Source organism: Stegostoma tigrinum, chromosome 5 (assembly GCF_030684315.1).
Source record: "Stegostoma tigrinum isolate sSteTig4 chromosome 5, sSteTig4.hap1, whole genome shotgun sequence".
Classification (NCBI taxonomy): Eukaryota; Metazoa; Chordata; class Chondrichthyes; order Orectolobiformes; family Stegostomatidae; genus Stegostoma; species Stegostoma tigrinum.
This window is the reverse complement of record NC_081358.1, coordinates 111486457-111507031: the sequence shown is the minus strand read 5'-3', so window position 1 is coordinate 111507031 and position 20575 is coordinate 111486457. Positions and strand designations below refer to the sequence as shown.

The window sequence follows — 20575 nt, the reverse complement described above, 5'->3', positions numbered from 1 at the left end:
CATCTGAGTCATGAATAGACAATGTTCAGGACCAATCGTCAGCAAACTACGGACCTTGTGATGGCGGGAATGTCATTTGATGAGGCAGCTGAAAATGTTTGGGCCTAAGATCCAGGACCTGGGCCTAGATAGTTCACTTCATACCGTGCAATGGCACTTACTTCCTTTGCGTGCAGGTGGAACTTAACTAAACAAGGACATTAAATAGATGCGGTAGGCTGTTCAGGAACTTCTCATGGATTGGCACTGAAATCTTTTATTACGCTGTAGTTTTCTATTCAAAAGAAGTTGTTCAATTGTTTTGTTTATTCTAACAAAGTCATTATTCAACAATACGGATAACAAAGTGTGGAGCTGGATGAACACAGCAGGCCAAGCAGCATCTCAGGAGCACAAAAGCTGACGTTTCGGGCCCAGACCTTTCATCAGAGAGGGGGATGGGGAGAGGGAACTGGAATAAATAGGGAGAGAGGGGACTGAAGATGGAGAGAAAACAAGGTAGGTAGTGAGGAGAGTGTAGATGAGGAGGCGGGGAGGGGATAGGTCAGTCCAGGGAAGATGGACAGGTCAAGGAGGCGGGATGAGGTGGTAGGTAGGAAATGGAGGTGCAGCTTGAGGTGGGAGGAAGGGATGGGTGAGAGGAAGAACAGGTTAGGGAGGCAGAGACAGGTTGGGCTGGTTTTGGGATGCAGTGGGGGGAGGGGAAGAACCGGGCTGGTTTTGGGATGCAGTAGGGGAAGGGGAGATTTTGAAGCTTGAGAAGTCCACATTGATACCATTGGGCTGCAGGGTTCCCAAGCGGAATATGAGTTGCTGTTCCTGCAACCTTCGGGTGGCATCATTGTGGCACTGCAGGAGGCCCATGATGGACATGTTGTCTGAGGAATGGGAGGGGGAGTTGAAATGGTTCGCGACTGGGAGGTGCAGTTGTTTGTTGCGAACCGAGCGGAGGTGTTCTGCAAAGCGGTCCCCAAGCCTCTGCTTGGTTTCCCCAATGTATAGGAAGCCACACCGGGTGCAATGGATACAATATACCACATTGGCAGATGTGTAGGTGAACATCTGTTTGATATGGAAGGCCGTCCTGGGATCTGGGATGGGGGTGAGGAAGGAGGTGTGGGGGCAAGAGTAACACTTCCTGCGGCTGCAGGGGAAGGTGCCGGGTGTGGTGGGGTTGGAGGGGAGTGTTCAGCGGACAAGGAAGTCACAGAGAGCGTGGTCTCTCCGGAAGGCAGACAAGGGTGGGGACGGAAAAATGGCTTGGGTGGTGGGGTCGGATTGTAGATGGCAGAAGTGTCGGAGGTTCGCAACAAACAACTGCACCTCCCAGTCGTATCAATGTGGACTTCTCAAGCTTCAAAATCTCCCCTTCCCCTACTGCATCCCAAAACCAGCCCGGTTCTTCCCCTCCCCCCACTGCATCACAAAACCATCCCAGCTCGTCCCCTCCCCGCACTGCATCCCAAAACCAGCCCAGCCTGTCTCTGCTTCCCTAACCTGTTCTTCCTCTCACCCATCCCCTCCTCCCACCTCAAGCCGCACCTCCATTTCCTACCTACCACCTCATCACGCCTCCTTGACCTGTCCATCTTCCTTGGACTGACCTATCCCCTCCCTACCTCCCCACCTATACTCTCCTCTCTACCTATCTTGTTTTCTCTCCATCTTCGGTCCGCCTCCCCCTCTCTCCCTATTTATTCCAGTTCCCTCTCCTCATCCTCCTCTCTGATGAAGGGTCTAGGCCCGAAATGTCAGCTTTTGTGCTCCTGAGATGCTGCTTGGCATGCTGTGTTCATCCAGCTCCACACTTTGTTATCTTGGATTCTCCAGCATCTGCAGTTCCCATTATCACTCAACAATATGGATTTTGCCTGATCATGGATTTGGTCTTGTGTAGTACAAATTAGGGGCTTGGTGTGAAATCTTCCCAGGATCTGAATGATGTAGAACTATGATGAGGAATTTGGAAGAATTATTGGGAGGTTGAGTGCTGCATTTCTTGAAGTTGGAAGCAATAAGTTGCATTTTCCAGTGGAGTTTTGGGCATTGAGATGAGATTCTTGCTAGTAAGTGGTGAGAGGCCTATTACCGAAGGAATATTGCTTGTAAGCACTCTCATTACCGAATTTTATTTATGGTCAGGTTCCTATTTTAACATATATCAGATTGAAACTACACACCAAGAATGCCTGACATGAGAATCAGAGTGGGTGCCTGGTGACTCTAAATTGCAGCTTGTTTCTCAAGACTGCTGGATTAGACACTTGGCAGCAACATCTCAAGGCACAGTCAATGGACTCCACTCATGCATTCTGGCATCTTACAGCCCTGACAGCCAATACTGTGAGTATGCATCAGTATTGGGAGGGAGGGCGTGAGAAAGAGGTGTGTGTGCGCGTGTGTACGTGTGTGTGTGTGTGTGTGTGTGTGTGTGTGTGTGTGTGTGGAGGGGCTGTGATGGATGCTGAGGAACTGGGAGAGTGGGAGCAGTCTTTTGAGGAGGATGAGCACATTGATCAGGAAGAACATTGCCTTCAGCACAACAGTGCAGTTGGCACCTGTTTCTGATAGACTCGAGCTGGGTGTAGTGTTCACTTATTGACTCTAAAGTACTTTTCTCTCAACATGTGAACAGTTTGCTTGTATTTTGGGAAAGAAATTGCAGCTTGTGTCTGTTTCATTTCTGTTTGCTTTTATTGTTTATAAATAAAAGCTAAATGTTTGAATAATTTGAAGGCTTTCCTGCATATGATGGCCCCATATTTAATGATGATAAAATGCTGGTCTACAATGGGTATAGGAAAAGGAGTAGTATTGACTTCGAGGTTGTTCCTGTTGCAAGATGGAATGTTGTTATGGACTAGTGAGTTGTGTGACTTGGCTCTTAAACGGAGATTTTGGGAGGAAAGTGAAGTTATATGTGTAGGAAGTGTCAGCTATTCTGCATATATTGCATTGAGAAGTGCAGATTTGTACCTATTGTGCCACTGCGTTGATAGTGAATGGCAACTTAGAATAGCCAATGCTTGACTGTGCCCAGCTGGGTTCAAAGATGGTATTGGTTCCAAGGATGATAGTGTATTCTTGGGTATCCCAGCGGTTCCTTCGTCTGTGGCGAGTTGTAGAATCCAGTTAGCATTGGACAAGAGGTGTGCCATAGGGTCAGGGTAGGTAGTTAATGAGGTGAGTTTGGGATGATTATGTGAGTAAACTGCTTTTACTTTGCAGAGACAAGTTCTTCGTGAAAGTTATTCAGCCTATCCAGTCTGTACTGGTTTCCTGCAGAGCAATTCGGTTAGCCCCACTCCCCTGTTCAGTGTGACTTCCAAATGTGAATTCCTCAGCTCACCATCCTATGATGCTGATCAATGGTGTTTTGTTTGGGGTTTATCAAATTTATTTTTATCATTGCGCGAGTGTTAGACATTGTACAATACAAAATAAGAAACTGTGGAGAAACGCAGCATGTCTGGCAGCATCTGTGGAGAGAAAGTAGAGTTAATGTTTTGAGTCCAGTAACCCTTTCCGGAATTAAAAATTGTTTTATTTTGTTGACTTTTTGATTTTACAAGTTCTGTGGTCTTTCTTTCAGTCTTACAATGCAAGTGAAGTCATGTCATCAGGTGGACTTTGATCACGAAGTTCACCAATTTGCAGCAAAATTAGCATTGGTTCCCAGTCCGCCACCTGGAACCCTCCATTTGGTAAAGTAGCATTTATCATCAATTTACTTTTACTAAAAGAAGGTGGACTGAGTTTTCTAAACTTTCAAATGCTGAAATGGAAATTAATACATTGGTGCAGTGTCACTTATTACTGGATTACTACAATTATCAAGCTCTGTGAAAATAAATTTTGAAATCAAAGTTTTTAACGGTAACAAATTGATCTGACTCCAACTATCTTGCTTTTCTGTCATAGTTCATATTACATATTGCAACAAAGGGAGTGAGTTTAAAGGGCTAAGTTATGGGGGAAATTTGTAAAACTTTGTGTTTAGTGTTTATAAAATTGAGGTCAACCTAAATTTAAGTGCCTAAAATAACGGAGGGATTTGTTTGGGCAGGGGAAGGGTACAGTGAAAATATCTCAAATAGGAAAAATACACAACATTGCAGCACATTTTTAAACTTTCAGTTCAGCCCTTCAGAAGCGAAGTAAGGAGTGCCTTGTCATAGTACAGGGACAGTGGCATTCTGGAACTCTTCCTCATAAGTCTGTCAGTTGAAAATGTCAATGATTTTATTGTTAAGAATATCCGTCGCATAGTCCTAAACTCTGCTTTTCTCCTGAGAAAGCTGTTATTATGCGTGCAGGCAGTACATTCCGCATCCTAACTGCTCACTCATTCATATTTGCTGTTTTTACAAAAAAATTTAAATCTGTGCTGTCTGGTTCTTGAGCCCCTTAATGATTTGAAATTCTCCCTATCTACCGTGCTTAGACCCCTTTGAAAACTTGGCCTTGTCCACTCCATGGAAAGCAATCCTAAGTTCTTCAATCTATCCTTTTAACCTGTTCAGGAATGAGAGACTTCATTCTCAAAAAATGCTTCTGTACTCTCCCTTCATTGTGTTTATGTCCTTCTAAAGTGTATCTCCCTGAATTGTACACAGTTGTCCAGCTGATATCTAACAAGTGTCCTGTAAAAGTTCATCATAACCTCCCTCTCTTGTACTCTGTGCTCCTATTAATGAAGCCTGGAATACTATATCCTTTATTCACTGTTCTTTCTAGCTATCTTGCCAGCTTAATGACTTATGCATTCTTATACCCAGGTCCCAATGCTCATGTATGCCCTTCAATTTGTACTGACTGTTCATGGTCTTCGTATCAATATGTATCATCTCTCTCTTCTGTGCATCGAACTTCATGTGTTACCCATTCGGCCATTCCACCAACTTGTCAAAACTACATTGAGATTCTGTACCATCCTTCTCATATTGGCAACGCTGCCAAGTCTAGTATTATGTGTAAATGTTGAAATTTGTCCATTGCTTATCAAGGTCTAGGTGATATATATCCAATTTTGAACTTCATTACAAACCTTCCTCCAGACTGAAAAATACCTATTAAACTTTATTCTGTTTCTTATTCCTTAGTCAAATTTGTATCCACTCTCTACTGTCCCTTTTATTCCATTAGCTATGACTTTTCTCACTGGTCTATTATGTGGCAGTGTACTGAATGTGTTTTTCGAAAAACACAATGTCCACCACATCAACAGCAAAGCCTTAATCGACCCTTGTCAAAAACATCTAGCAAGTTAGGTAAGCACCATTTTCCCACAACAAATTTTTGCTGGCTGTTCCAAATTTCCATGTGGCTATTAATTCTATCCTGAATAATTGTCTCTAGAAGTTTGCCTTCTGCTTTAAATAAACTGACTGGTCTGTAATTTTCGGGTTAGTCTTTACAACCTTTTTTTGAATAAAGACATAGTGCTGAATAAGTGCAAGTGTTATGGGGATAAAGCAGGAAAGTGGATTTGAGGTTTCTCAGATCAGCAATGATCTGATAGAATTGGATTGGCTTGGATTGAGGATTGGCTGTCTGACAGAAGGCAGAGAGTTGGGATAAAAGGCTCTTTTTCAGAATGGCAACCAGTGACGAGTGGTGTCCCGCAGGGTTCAGTGTTGGGGCCACAGCTGTTCACCTTATATATTAATGGTCTGGATGAAGGAACTGGGGGCATTCTGCCGAAGTTTGCCGATGATACGAAGATAGGTGGACAGGCAGATAGTACTGAGGAGGTGGGGAAGCTGCAGAAAGATTTAGACAGTTTAGGAGAGTGGTCCAGGAAGTGGCTGATGAAATTCAATGTGAGTAAATGTGAGGTTTTGCACTTCGGAAAAAAGAATACAGGCAGGGACTATTTTCTAAACGGTGAGAAAATTCACAAATCAGAGGTGCAAAGAGATCTGGGAGTGTTGGTCCAGGATTCTCCAAAGGTTAACTTGCAGGAAGAGTCCGTAATTAAGAAAGCGAATGTAATGTTGTCGTCTATCTCAAGAGAGTTGGAATATAAAAGCAGCGATGTGCTTCTGAGGCTTTATAAGGCTCTAGTTAGGCCCCATTTAGAATACTGTGTCCAATTTTGGGCCCCACACCTCAGGAAGGACATACTAGCCCTGGAGCGTGTCCAGCAGAGATTCACACGGATGATCCCTGGAATGGTAGGTTTAACGTATGATGAACGGCTAAGGATCCTGGGATTGTACTCATTAGAGTTTAGAAGGTTGAGGGGAGATCTAATAGAAACTTACAAGATAATGTATGGTTTAGAAGGGGTGGACGCTAGGAAGTGTTTCCATTAGGCGGGGAGACTAGGACCCGTGGGCACAGCCTTAAAATTAGAGGGGTTAAATTTGAAACTGAAATGAGACGACATTTTTTCAGCCAGAGACTGGTGGGCTTGTGGAATTCATTGCCGCAGAGTGCGGTGGAGGCCGGGACGTTAGATGCCTTCAAGGCAGAGATTGACAAATTCTTGATCTCAGAAGGAATCGAGGGCTACGGGGAGAGTGCAGGGAAGTGGTGTTGAGATGCCCATCAGCCCTGATGTAAATGGCGGCGTGGACTTGATGGGCCGAATGGCCTTACTTCCACTCCTATGTCTTATGGTCTTATGAATTGTGAGGCAGTCTCAACTGATCAAATGGCCTACTACTGCTCCCATGTCTTATGTTCTTATAGTTTGCAGTTATCCACCGCCATCCCTCAACCCAGCAAAGGTTTGAAAAATCGTCAGTGTCTGAACAATTTCCATTCTCTTCTTTCCGTATCCTTGGATGTATTTTATCCGATCCTATCATCTTATTAACTGTTGATGGCATCCACCTTATCTGTTTGAAATCCTTTTGCACTGTCCCCCCAGCCCCACTCTCCCTTCCACTATCAGGTTCCTAAAATTCCCTTCCTGCTACCATTATATGTCTATGCAGACCAGAGGAACTGCACTTATCAAGAAGTTATCTTACCACCATCTTCTCAAGGACATATGGGATTGAAAACAAACACCAGAAATACTTAATTCCCCAGGCAAAATTTAAAAACTGCAAAAGTACTGCTTTGAATTTTAAACATTTTGAGACATCATGAATTGATGAGTGGGGCTTTTCTTCATTTCCTTTTAGTATTTTGTGACTTTTTCTGCAAGAGAATGTAGTTGTGATGCTTCCAAGTTCAAGGATTTTTTGAGCTTTTCATGATTCTCCAAAATGCCTAATTGCATTTGGAAATGACACAAAAATACCTGGGAAGGAAAATTGTGAGAGGGATACACCCAGGTTAGAGATATTGAAAGGATAGTAAGTGGGCAAAAAGTTGTCAAATAGAGTATAATGTGGGAAAATGTGAAGTTGTTCATTTTGGAAGGAAGAATAAAATAATAGGATATTGTTTATTCCTATTTATATGGAGGAAAAATTTCAGGAATCTGCAACATAAAGGGACTTGGGAGACACTTGTGCATGAAACACAGATCTGTCACACAGTTTCAGCAGGTAATCTGCAAATCTAATGGGTTGGAGTATAAGAGTAGGGAAGCCTTACTGTAACTGTACAAAGTGTTGGTGAGACCACATCTGGAATACGATGAGCATTTTTGGTCCCCTTATTGGAAGAAAGATTTCAGTCATTGGAGCAGTTGAGAGAAGGTTCACTAGGCATAATCCCTTATTGCGCAAGAGCAAAAGCTAAACAGGTTGGGACTCGACTCACTGGAGTTTAGAAGAATGAGGTGATCTCATTGAAATGTACGGAATTTTTAAGGGGCTTGACATGGTAAATGCAGAGAGGATATTTTTTCCTGATGGGAGAACCTAGGACCAGAGAACATTATCTTAGAATAAAATTGAAATGAAGAGGAATTTCTTCTCTCGGCATGTTGAGTATCTTTAGAACTCCTTGTCACAGAGAGCTGTGGGAGCTGAGTCCTTGAGTATATTTAAAGCATAGATTGATTCTTGATCAGTCTTGAATCCAGGGTTAGAGGGAAATGCATGAAAGTGGATGTGAGGAATGTTGGATCAGCCATGATCTTATTGAACAGCGGACCAAGCTGGAGGGACTGAATAGTTTACTCTGGTTCTTATTTTTAATGTCCTTATGGTATTATTTATTTCTAAGTATTAGCTTCAAACTTATTATAAGAGAGCATTAATATGTTTTTCAGGTATTTAATTTGAAACCATTGCAGATTACATTGCCTTCAAGGGAGGATCCGAAGTACCCTATAGTAGATTTGGACCTTCACATTCCTTTCCTCTGCTTCAAACCTAAATGTATCCTTCAGGTAATTACTGCCCCACTTTTGGAGTATTGTCATTTATGATATGTCTATTTTCATGGTCTCAATCACTGACTAGGTAATTTCTATCTACCTCATTGTATCCTTACTACTTGATTCCATCTTCATGATTTCCTTCTGATATGGTGACTGGAAAAGGACTTCCCCAAGTCACTGCTACTAATTCTCAAATTTAAACTACCTAACCTTTGGTCTTCCATTTTTGCCAGGGTATGTCATAATTTGCTTCAAGGATTAACCTAACCACCTTTGTGTAATAGGTCACTGAAAATGAAAACTAATAATTTTGCATTGAAAAGCATTGACATTGCAAACTTGGTACGGAAATGGGAAACTATCTGGACCATGGGGGAGCAGGACAGGGAAAATGGGCACTGGGGATGTTATTTAATTGCCTTCCTTTCTAAAAAAAAAAGCCATGTTGCACTACATCGAACTGTATTTGACACTTGTCTGCTCACTCCACTAACTTGTTGATGCATTGCTGAATATTTCCTTTCAGTTTGCCAAGTGCTTTGATTTGATTTTGGTTGTAAGTTTTGATATGTATAGGATCAGAATCACAGAATGGTTAAAGGAGTGATCATTTGGCCTTGCAGGTCTGTGGTGACTCTGCATAAAGGAGCAATTCACCAAATACAATTTTCTTGCTAGCTCCCTATAGCCCTGCATATTTTCTTTCTCAGGGGAGAGCAGGTGGCACGTGGTGACGTATTGTGCATTTCACTTGGCTCGTAATTCAGAGTTTTAGGCTGATGTTCTGGTGAGGTAGATTTGAATGCGACCATAGCAGATGGATGAAATTTAAATTTAGTCAAGTCTGAAATGTAACCATTGGTGCAAAAACCCATCTGGTTCACTAGTACTTATGAAAGAAAATCTGCAATCCTTATCTATGAATCCTATGAAAAGTTTAAAGAAAAGAATGAAACCAGATAGACCACCCAGATCACATGACCTGGACAGTGGAAACTGCCCTATCAATGCTGCAAAACCCTCCTTATTAAAATTTGGCACTTGTGCCAAAATTGGGAAGTTGTCCCATAGACTAGTTTTCTAAAAACAAAACAACCTAATATATTCATTCTCATGGCATCATGCCCAAAAAACAACCATCACCATTCCTGGGTATATTCTGACAATAGAGGTGGTGGTGTACAGTTGGGAGCTATCAACATTGACTCTAGACCCCAAGCTGGATTTGTTCTGAAGGACTTGGCTGCTAAATTGGGTCAGTTGCAGATGGTGAAAGAACCAATAAGAGGGAAAATGATCACTCAACCTTATCCTCCCAGTTGTACCGTGGCTGTGTGGTTAATACCTTTATCTCACCATGCTAGGGATGTGGATTCGATTCCAGCCTTGGATGACTGTGTGTGTTTAAAGTTTGCATGCATTCCCTGTTCCTGTGGATTCCTGCCGGGTGCTTTGTTTTCCTCCCAGGCTCCAAAATGGTGGATTAGGTAAATGAGGGTTAACAGGGTTAGGGTAGACGGCTAGGCCTGAATCTGGGTGGGATGCTGTTTGTAGAGTTGATGCAAACTTGATGGGCCAATGAGATTCTGTGATTCTAGAGTATGTTTGCAGTAGTTAGACTTAGAGTCATAGAGATGCACAGCATGGAAACACACCCTTTGGTCCAACTCATCCATGTCCACCAGATATCCTAAATTAATTAGTCCCATTTGCCAGCATTTGGCCCATATCCCTCAAAGTCTTCAAAGGCAACTTCCTTCTCACTGTATACCACTGTGCCACCACCTTTGGTGAGTCTGTCCTGTTGTTGGGCTTGGACATACCTACTGATAGTGATGTCTGGAACATGTCTGTAAGTATGTCTATGTCAGGCTGTTTCTTGACTGTGGGTCACCTCTCTCAATTTTGGCACAAACTACCGACAAAGAATGGGGGACTTGGAGAGATGATTGGACTACGTGTGATGTTATAATTTCTGCTGCTTTGATCAATGTCAGTGGTCTATCTGTCCTTCTTTCAGATTCTGTAACAGTTTGTTACAACTGAATGGCTTGCAATGCCATTTCAAAGAGCAGTTAAGAGGCAACCACATTGTTTGAGCCGTTCAAGAAGGCAGCTCACCATCTTCTCCAGGGTATCGGCAATAAATGCTGGCCTAGCCACTGATTCCCACCTTGCACAAATGAATAAAAATTAAAACCCTATTTTCTTTTGAATACTGTGCACTGTATTTCCAGGTGTTACATTCTAGAACCTAAATACTGTTGTATTCTCTGTTTCTGAATCCTACCATAAATGGAAACAGTTTTTCACTATCTACTCTGCTCAGATGCCTTACAATTTTTAAAAAATTATTTCATGGATATGAACACTGCTGGCCAGGTCAGCACTTGATACCCTTGAGATTGGTTAACAGGCAACCATATTATTGTGGTTTTGGAGACACATATGTGGGCCTGACCAGGGAAGGATGCCAGATTTGCTTCTTAAGAGATATTCATGAAAGAAATAGATTTTTATGACAATCACTGACACTGGCTTTCAGAATATGTTGATTAACTGAATTTAAATTCAATCTGTTGGCATGATGATATTTCTATGTATGTTCCCCACAGCAATGTCCTGGGCCTTAGGATTAATAGTCATCTGACATTACTACATAATAACTAACAATATACCACTGTTTTTCTATACAGTTTTAACAATCAAATCTCCTCTCATTTCTCTTCTCCATTGTACGAGTCTAGTTTCTCCAAAGAATCTATTCAACTGAGGTTCCTTAAGAATTTGAGAGTCTTTTCTGTACTCTTTCTAATGCTTTCGTGCCCTAAGCAGTGGTACCCAGGATGGAACTCAGTATTACAACTAGAGCTGAACGAATGTTTTACCTAAATTTGACTTTTTTTGCTTTTGTAGTGTGCACCCCTATTAATAATGCATAGGACTCTCAATTCTTTATTTACTTTTCTCTCAATCAGTTTTGTTATTTCCAACGATTTATGTACAGGTTCCTTTACACCTGAGCTCTGATTAGAATTGTGCCATTTATTTGATATTGTGTTTCTGCATGCTCCCAAAATGAAGCGCTTCTCACTTTTTATCTTGTAGTTGTTTTCAAGTTATTTATGTAAGTAGGCCAGGCATGGACCAACTGTGAATGTATTAAGGATATCTCAGAAGTTTTCATTGTTAAATTTTACTTTTTGGGGGAAGCTTTGAATTCAAAAAAATTAAAATACTTTTTAATTTAATACATTTTAAAACACCCACAACCCGAGCTACAGATCTACTCCAAAACCTTAAAATACTTCCACAGGATGGATGATTATTGCTGGCGAGGCCAACATTTATCATTCAACCTAGTCACCCTTGAGAAGGGGTGGTGAACAGTCTTCTTGAACTAATGTTGTCCATTTGGAGTAGGTACACCCTTAGTGCCATTAGAAGGAAGTTCCAGGATGTTGATCCAGCAGCACTGCATGAAAGGCAATATACTTCCAAGTTAGGATGGTGAGTTGCTTTGAGTGAAATTTGCGGTTGGTGCTGTTCCCATGTACCTGCTTGTCCTTCCAGATAGTAGTGGCTGTGGGTTTGAAACTTATTGCCACAAGGTCCCATGGAAAGCGCAGTTGATGTAATTGAAGCCCTTTTCTTTATAGCAGTGAGTGTTGGCTGCATGGCCTTAACTGTACCTCATTGTTCAAATAGAATAGTCCGTAAAATATATGGAAGATAGTGTGCCTGATTTTAGTGAAAAACAATAGTAATGTTGAACAATATGCCGAAGTGTTTGGATTTTAGGGTAAGTAAAATATCTAGGGATGATAAATGCCAAGTATTGATAATTTTCTCATTTTTCTTTTTACCTCAGATCCTGACATGTTTTTTACTTGAACAGAGGATAGTCTTTTTGTCAGCTGATTGGGCTTTGCTGACACTCATCGCAGAATGTTTTATTCTCTATCTTCACCCACTCCAGTGGCAACATACCTATGTTCCTATCCTGTCCAAAGGCATGATGGATTTTCTAATGGCACCAACAGCTTTCTTGATGGGCTGCCATGTCGATTACTTTAATAAAGTTAACTCAGTAAGTATTACGTTATATGCCTGCATATATTTATAGATATCCGAGCTGCTGGTAATACTGGACAGATCAGATTTCCGAATGAACCTGACTTGATAAATATAAGTTTTTCTTTTTGTTTACTGTGGAGTTCCATTACTGAACATTTTCATGTGGCTGTGAATAAACTTTTAACAATAGAACGTAAAAGTTTATTACGCAAGGAAAGCACAATCTATATCACCTGATACAGAACAATTGATAAAATTTCATTACAAACATCAGAAAGAAAGAGTCATTCATTCTGTCACCAGAATCAGAGACTCTGAAACCACAATGAAGAGTTTACCTCATCTCTAAATTAAAACTTCTCCCTCAGTTGTCGTAACAATAATTTGTTGCCTTTCAGTAAATTTATTTGCATTCACTCCATACTTTCTTTTGTGAATGTGTCTCTAAGACCCTTCAAATAAACTGCTAACTTAGCACACTTAATTCCACGTAGATGCCCTGAATTTACATTTTAAATGTCTTGTAAGAAGTCTTCCTCCTTTGATATCTCCATGCTTCTAGAACTTCCTTTGCACTAACCTCGATAATTTACATGACTTCTCCTTAGCCTGTCTGGTTTGACACTGCTACTAATTGCATTTCTGCTGTAAAAACATTCTGTCTGCATTAACTTGCTCTGACCTTCTCTCACTTTCTCTTTTTGGATTGTAAAACCAAGCCTGCAAACACCTCAGCAATTATCTCCCAGGCATATAGCAGGTTGGTTAGCTAAAAATCAATGACTTCTTGTAATGCTGCTTTAAACTTGCTGTTCAAAATTAATTTTTGACCTTCTTTAAAACAAATGTCAGACCTTCACAGAACTGAAGACTAAAATCCATTTTTCCCTACTCCAGAACCCAAGTTTCTAAATAAAAATAATATATGTAAATGAAACTTCATAATGTATCTTAAACTTCTACTATTCTTGCTTTTTAAAATATATATCTTTGCTCCTCTTTTCCTGGTATCCATGAAAAATGGGAAACCCACTGGAGTTGAAGTAACAAGTAAAATATTACCTGTGTCCTGTCCTGCCAGGAAGAACAATTGGCTCAAAGTTTCCCATAGTTATCCACACTTGCTGCATCCACCAGAAGTTTTCTTTGATACCATTGCTGATTCTTCAAGATCATCAGCAAACAAAAATTTTGCTCACTTGCAATGATCCTATATGCAGTGTTAATCTTAGCAATACTAACGGCATTACAATCAAATGATTTTAAAATTTGAAAGGAGTACATTGCACTTACCTGGATGACTACAGCTCTAACAACTATGACCTTGAAGTTTATCAATTATTTGCTCATAGGACAGGGGCATCATTGTCTGGACTAGCATTTATTGCCCATCCCTAGATGCCATTAAGAAGGTGGTAGTAAGCTGCCTTCTCAAACTCCTGAAGGTGTGTGCTATAGGTAGATCCTCAATGCCATGAGGGAGGACATTCCAAGATTTTGTCTCAAGAACACTGAAAGAATTACAGAATTGTTCCCAGTTGGGATGTGAATGGCTTGAAGGAAAATATTGCAATGGTGGTGTTCCCGTATATTTCATGTCCTTGTCCTTCAAGATGGTAGGAGTCATGATTTTGGAAGGTGCTGTCTAAGGATCTTGAATTTCTACAGTGCAAGGTATTGATGGAACACAGTTCTGCTACTGCACATTGGTGTTCAAGGAATTGGATGCAGTGTTAATCCAGTGGTCTGCTTTGCCCTGGGTCCTTGTGTTTTGGCTTCTTGTGTTTTGTAGGAACAGCACTCATTCAGGCAAATGAGGTGCATTCCATCAAACTCCTGACTTGTGTCTTGTAGATGGTGACTTGACACCATTTTGGACAAAGCTTATTTGAAGGTTTGTTTATGGATGTGTGCCATTCACTCCCTCCACCACAGGCGCAAAGTAACAATAGTGTGTGCCATTTACAAGATACACTGCAGAAATTCATCAAGGCTCCTGAGACCAGAACTGAAGAACTCAACGAGGTTGAGTTGAAATGTATGTTGCCTATTTCTAATTGTTTTTGAATTAGGTGACTTGCTAGAGCATTGGACAGACAGTGTCTGTAACACTGTGTGCGGTACTGGTCACTGTGCTTGCAAATAGTTTATGAATACGGTAGAAGCAGTTCAGAGAAAGTTTACTAGGTTAGAATGTGGAATACGTGAATTGCCTTCTGAGGATTAGCCATATAGACTAGACCTGCATCATCTGAAGTTTAGAAGAGACTGAGGTGACTTAATTAAAACAGAAAAGATCCTGAGCAGACTTGACCAGGTGGATGTGAAAAAGATATTTCCTCTTGGAGAGAATCTAGAACGAGTGATCATAGTTTAAAATAGTCACCCATTTAAGGCAGAGGCGAGGAAACATTTTTTTCTCCAAGGCTGATGAAACTCTGTTTCCTCAAAAGGCATTGGATGCATCCTCTTTAGATATTTTTAAGGCTGAGCTAGATAGTTTTCCTGATTACCAATATTATTGGGTATATACAGGAATAGAGTTGAGGTTAAAATCAAATCAGCCATGTCCTATTTAATGGCAGACCAAGCTTGAAGGGCTAAGGGGTCTACTCCTGTTCCTTATTCGTATAGCAACACTTTACAAAACAATGACTGCTACTATTTAGAAGGACAAGGGCAACAATAACCACATATCAGTACCCAACACCTGCAAGTATCCTAACTTGGTGAATATCTTGGAATTCACTTCCTGACAACATTGTTGGTCTACCTCAGCCAAAAGGATTGCATTGTTTAACAAGGTTAGCTTCTGTTGCCTTCTCAAAGGCAGCTAGGGATGGCTAATAAATGCTTGCCCATGCAGAAAAGCCCACACCGAATGAATGAATTATAAAAAACTGTAGCTGATCTTGTTGTGAGGAGCGAAGAAATGTAATGTGTGCTGTTCAAGTGAGCTGATAAAACTTGAAAAAATGTAGCTCAATTTAAACAATTTGAGAAATTAAGGTGACAAGTTTTGATTGTTTGGGTATATTGCTTGTCTCTGCCAGAGGGGTCCCTCAAAACAATCCACATTTCCATTAATTGAAAGTTAAGACTGCTGGATATTATTGTGAATGGGTGAGTGAAGTAAATTGAACTCTCATTTTTCTTGTATTCTGTGCAAAAGCAGAGGTGTTTCCTTTTTCTCTTTCGAATCAGGCTGTGCTGTATTTCCCTCAGTGTTCTATTTGGGATTCCAATTTGCAAAGTGACCAGCATTAAAAATCTTGAGGTCAAATCAGAAGTACAGTTTATTCATGCTTTCAAACCCAGGGAATGATTGTAGCAACATGCACACAGAGTCATACAAAGAAGAAAAAGGAATGGGAATAGGTTACAATAAAGAATAACTTAGGCATGAGTATTCATTCACATGATTTTAAAGTCCAAGATGTGGAGGGTTAGTGTCTGCAGAAACTCCAATTCAGGCAGGTTTAGCTAACCAAGGCACAAGTTGCATGATTCCTTGTAAAGTTGAGAAGGCACAGCAATGAAACATTGGCGCATGCATACTCAGTCTGCTTTTCAGTCTAATTCAAGGTTTCTTTCTGAAATTGTTTTTGAAACAGCTTACTTGGACTTGAGATAAGCTGGACTGCTGGCCTCAGGTCTGTTGATAGTCTTGTAGACTTAAATCACTTAGGTGATCAAAGTGGACTGGACGTAACCAACTGGTTGATTTCTTAGCAGACCAAAGTGAGGATGCCCAGAGCTTAAAATTTAACTAAAACACTTTTGGCCTATTAAATGTTTGTGTCAGAGTTTCTGGATGAGCCACATTAGATAATAATTGCCTGTGCCCTGGTCAAAACCATTGTTTGTTTTGAGACCTGGATAGTCAGCCATTCACATATTTTCAGGTATAATGAAGTTTGATAGCTGTCTTTATTTACCAGAGTCTGCTGGCAGGCCATATCATTGATTATTGGTTTATATTTACTGATTGCAAAACCCACATATTACAAGGATAAGAGGTTTAAGGGGCTGGTGTCTTGAGTTTTTTAGCCTGGTAATTGCTGTTCAGAGGTTTCAAGAATTGTAGTTAGCTTACATGATGTGATCGACAGTAACTACCATGCAAAGTCCATTTTAAAACAAACATAAGAAAATATAGATTTTAAACCAATTTATGATCTTGTCACATCATACTAACATGACAATATGGCAAGAAGGGAAGTAGTTTGTAATCCATCTGAAATGGCAATGGCGTTTTCCTGTTTAAGGGTCCAGTATTTGAATTTTTAGGAAAAGTTAGAACAATATAAACTATTGCATTCCAGAAAATTGTAAGGAAAATTGTGTTGAATTGAAACATTTCAAACTATATATAAAGCCTAAAATTAAATTTACTTACTCTTAATTATATAGGAAATTGAAGGCTTGATATTGGTGAACATCGATGAAGGAACCATTAAATCCTCCGACTTGTCAGATATCAAGCTAGACATACCTGAAATTCCTTTAGAAGCAGCGGAATGTTTTACACAAAGGTAAATGCAATGGAAAAAAACTATCTTGTTTTTGCATTTGTTCTAATTGTGGATTGAAATGAGAAAAGAACTGTTTTTAAAACAAATAGCTGGAATTTGGCAGTCCTCATAGTAAGTGTCATTTATACAGCTGTTTACTCATTGAAGTGTGGTTTGTATACAAGTTAGAACCTTGGAGTTTTATACAGATGGAGCTTTGGCTGGCCACAAGCCACAAATTGGTTTGTAAAACTAGTGACCAGTTACCAATGACAAAGATCTTAAGCCTGCCAACAAACATGTGATTGGTTTATTTGTAAATTTTTTTATTCTCTTGTGGGATGTGATCATTGCTGGCTGCACAGTATGTATTGCCTGTCCTTAGTTGCCCTTGAAAAGATGCGGTAAACTGCCTTATTGAACTGCTGGAGTTCATGTGCTGTCATTAGACCAACAGTGCCGTTAAGGAGGAAGTTCCAGGATTTGACACTGCAACAGTGAGGGAGTGAAGATATATTTCCAGTTCAGGATGGTGAGTGGCATGGTTGTGAATTTGCAGTTGGTGGTGTTCCCTCCTTCATCCAGTTTGAAGTTGTTCTGGGCTTGGAAGGTGCTGTCTGAGGATCCTTGGCAAATTTTTGCAGTGCATCTTGTAGAGTACGCACTGCAACTCCTAAGCACTGGTGGTGGCAGGGTATAAATGCGGGCCCAATCAAGTGGGCTGCTTTGTCTGGGATGGTGTCAGGTTTCTTTGAGTGCTGTGGGAACTGCACTCATCCAGGCAAGTGGAAAGTATTCCATCGCAGTCCTGTTTTGTGCCTTGTAGGTAATAGAGAGGTACTGGGGAGTCAGGAGGTGAGTAACTTGCTGCAGAATTCCTAGCTTTTGACCTGCTCTCTTAGCCCCTGTATTTATATGGTGAGTTCAATTGAGTTTCTGGTCAATGGTAACCTCCAGGATATGGATGATGGGGGATTTAGTAATGATAATACTGTTGAATATCAAGGAGTGGTGGTTAGGTTGTCTCTTATTGGGGATGATCATTGCCTGGCATTTGTCTGGCACAAATGTTACTTACCACCTTTCAGCCCAAGCTTAGATTATTATCTATGTCTTGTTCTATTTGAACGTGGACTGCTTCAGTATCTGAGGAGTTTGGAATGATGCTGAACATTGAGCAATTATCGGCGAGCATCCCCACTTCTGTTCTTATGAGGGAGGGAAGGTCGTCGAGGCAGCAGAAGATGGTTGAGCCCAGGCTGATACAATCCTGCAGATCTGTTCTAGCACTGAGATGACTTCCAACAACCACAACCATTTTCCTATGTGTCAGGTATGACAACCACTGGAGAATATGCCCCTGATTCCCATTGATTCCAGTTTTGCTGGGGCTTCTTGATGCCAAGGGATGTCACGCTTACCTCACCTTTGGAATTTAGCTCTTTTGTCCATGTTTGAACCAAGGCGTTAAGGTCAGGAGCCAAGTGACTGATGGGACCCAAACTTGTGTCTGAGTTTTGGCTTGCTAATTTCTGATTAAAACTTCCAAGAATTGTAGTTAGTTTACATGATGTAATCAATAGTAATCACCTTTTAGTCCAGCAAAGTCCATTTTAAAATATTACAGATTTGAAACTGATTTATGATTGCATCATGTCTTAGTGACATGACAATTCAACAAGAAGGTAAGTAGTGAATTTATAATCCATTTGAAATAGTTAATTATAATGGCCTTGTCCTGTTTTAAGGGTTCATATTTGAATTTTTAAAATAAATCAGAACAATAAATAGAAGAACGTAAACTACTGCACTCCAGAAATGTTTAAAGAAAGTTCTGTTGAAACTGAAACAATTTAAAATAATTATAAATCTTGGGAAATTGAAGACTTAATATCGGTGAAAATTGATGAAGAAGATATTAAATCCTCAGACTTGTCAGAGATCAAACTAGACATACCTGGAGTTGCTTTAGAAGCAGCTGTTGAATACACATTCACATTACTGATGATTGAGAATAGACTGATGGCGTGGTAATTGACTGGGTTGCATTTGTCCTGCTATTTGTTTCAAAACATACCTGGGCAATTTTTTACATCATAGGTGGATGCTAGTGTTGTAGCAATACTGGAACCAACTTGGTCAAGGGTAAGGAAAGACTAGAACACAAGTCTCCAGTACTGTTGCCGGAATGTTGTTAGGGCCCATCACTTTTGCAGTGTCCACTGCCTCCAAACTGCCTGAAGACTGGTGTCTGTGATGCTGGGAATGTCATGAGGAAGCTGAGATGGATCATCAACTTAGCACAAAGAGAGTCAAGTAAGCTCAGGGTGATGTACAGTCAGCCTCCACCTGATGAAATGGATGATAATGACCCAAAGATAAATCTTTGTGGTCTAACCCTCTCCTTTAAACACATTGTGAACTTGAGCATGAACATAACCAGTGCCTTTTCCACTGTCTCCACCCATGCCCGCTCCTCATTTCATTCTTCCTCCCTCAGTCCCTCTGCAGGAGAGTCACCCCCACGCCAACATTTCCCTGGGACTCTGAACTCTAAAGCGTTAGGAAAGGTTTTGAAGGATCTGTCTATTTCATGATGTATGTGTCTTATGTCCAGATGTGCTGACCTTTCTCATCATTGAGGTTGGAGTTATTTGTGGAGCTTCTTCCTCTACTGAGTTGTGAATGGCGATAAACAATTAAACAACTGGATGTGGCAGGACTGCAGAGCTTAGATTTGATCTGTTGGTTGTGTGCTTGCTGAGCTGTATCAATAGATTGGTGCTAATGTTGTTGGCACACAGGTGGTCCTGTTTGGTAGTTTCACCAGGCTGGCATCTCATTTTTAGCTATATCTACTGCTCATGACATGCTGTTCTGCACTCTCCATTGAACCAGAGTCGATAGTAATGGTTGAATGGTGGATATGCCAGGTCATGACTTTTCAGATTGTGTTGGAGAATGATTCTGCATCTCATAGATGCCCCGCCTTAAGTTGCTGTATCTATTTTTAGTCTGGCTGATTTTAGCATGGTGATAGAACCATACAACATGTTGGAGGGTATTAGCTATCTGAATGCTGAACTTTGTACCCACAAGGACTGTGGGGTGGTCACTCTTACTAGTATTGTCATGGACAGATGCATCTGTTACAGGAGAGGATGAGGTCATTTATCTCTCTCGATGGTTTCTGTCCTCCCTACTGCAGATCTGGTCTAGCAGCTTTGTTCTTCAATCAGTAATGCTGCTTTCGAATCACTCTTGGTGGTTAATATTAAAATTCCTCAACCCAGAGTACATTTTGTGCCCTTGCCACTCTCACTGCTTTATCCAAGTGTTGTTCAACGTGGAGGAATACTGATTCATTAGCTAAGAAAGGATAGTGCATGGTAATCAACAAGAGGTTTCCCTATCCAAGTTTAACCTGATACCCTGAGACTTCACGATGTCTGGCATGAATGTTGATGACTTCCACCTGACTGCATACCAGTGTGCTGCCATGTCTGCCGAGTCTGTCTTGCTGGTTGGTTTTAAAGCCCAAGTGTGCTTCTGTTCTGTTCATTTTAATGTGGCTCACTTGGAATTGAAATCCCTTGTCATGAAATTGACAGATCCTTCAAAACCTTTCCTAACTCTTTCTAGCATTAAATTTAGCATTGAAGATGTGCACTTCATTTGAATCCTTTATTTCCTTGTG

At 40.8% G+C, this 20575-nt stretch overlaps 1 protein-coding gene across 2 annotated transcripts in view; it reads left to right on the top strand.

The window, feature by feature from the left end:
• The window catches only part of dennd3a (DENN/MADD domain containing 3a), an 89605-nt gene that overhangs the window by 19994 nt on the left and 49036 nt on the right, over nucleotides 1–20575 (top strand). For both annotated transcript variants that reach the window (XM_059646196.1, XM_059646195.1), the window contains 4 exons: nucleotides 3593–3704; nucleotides 8177–8296; nucleotides 12159–12377; nucleotides 16778–16899. In XM_059646196.1, the coding sequence (XP_059502179.1) occupies nucleotides 3593–3704; nucleotides 8177–8296; nucleotides 12159–12377; nucleotides 16778–16899 (573 nt within the window). The remainder of the gene's footprint in view (nucleotides 1–3592; nucleotides 3705–8176; nucleotides 8297–12158; nucleotides 12378–16777; nucleotides 16900–20575) is intronic.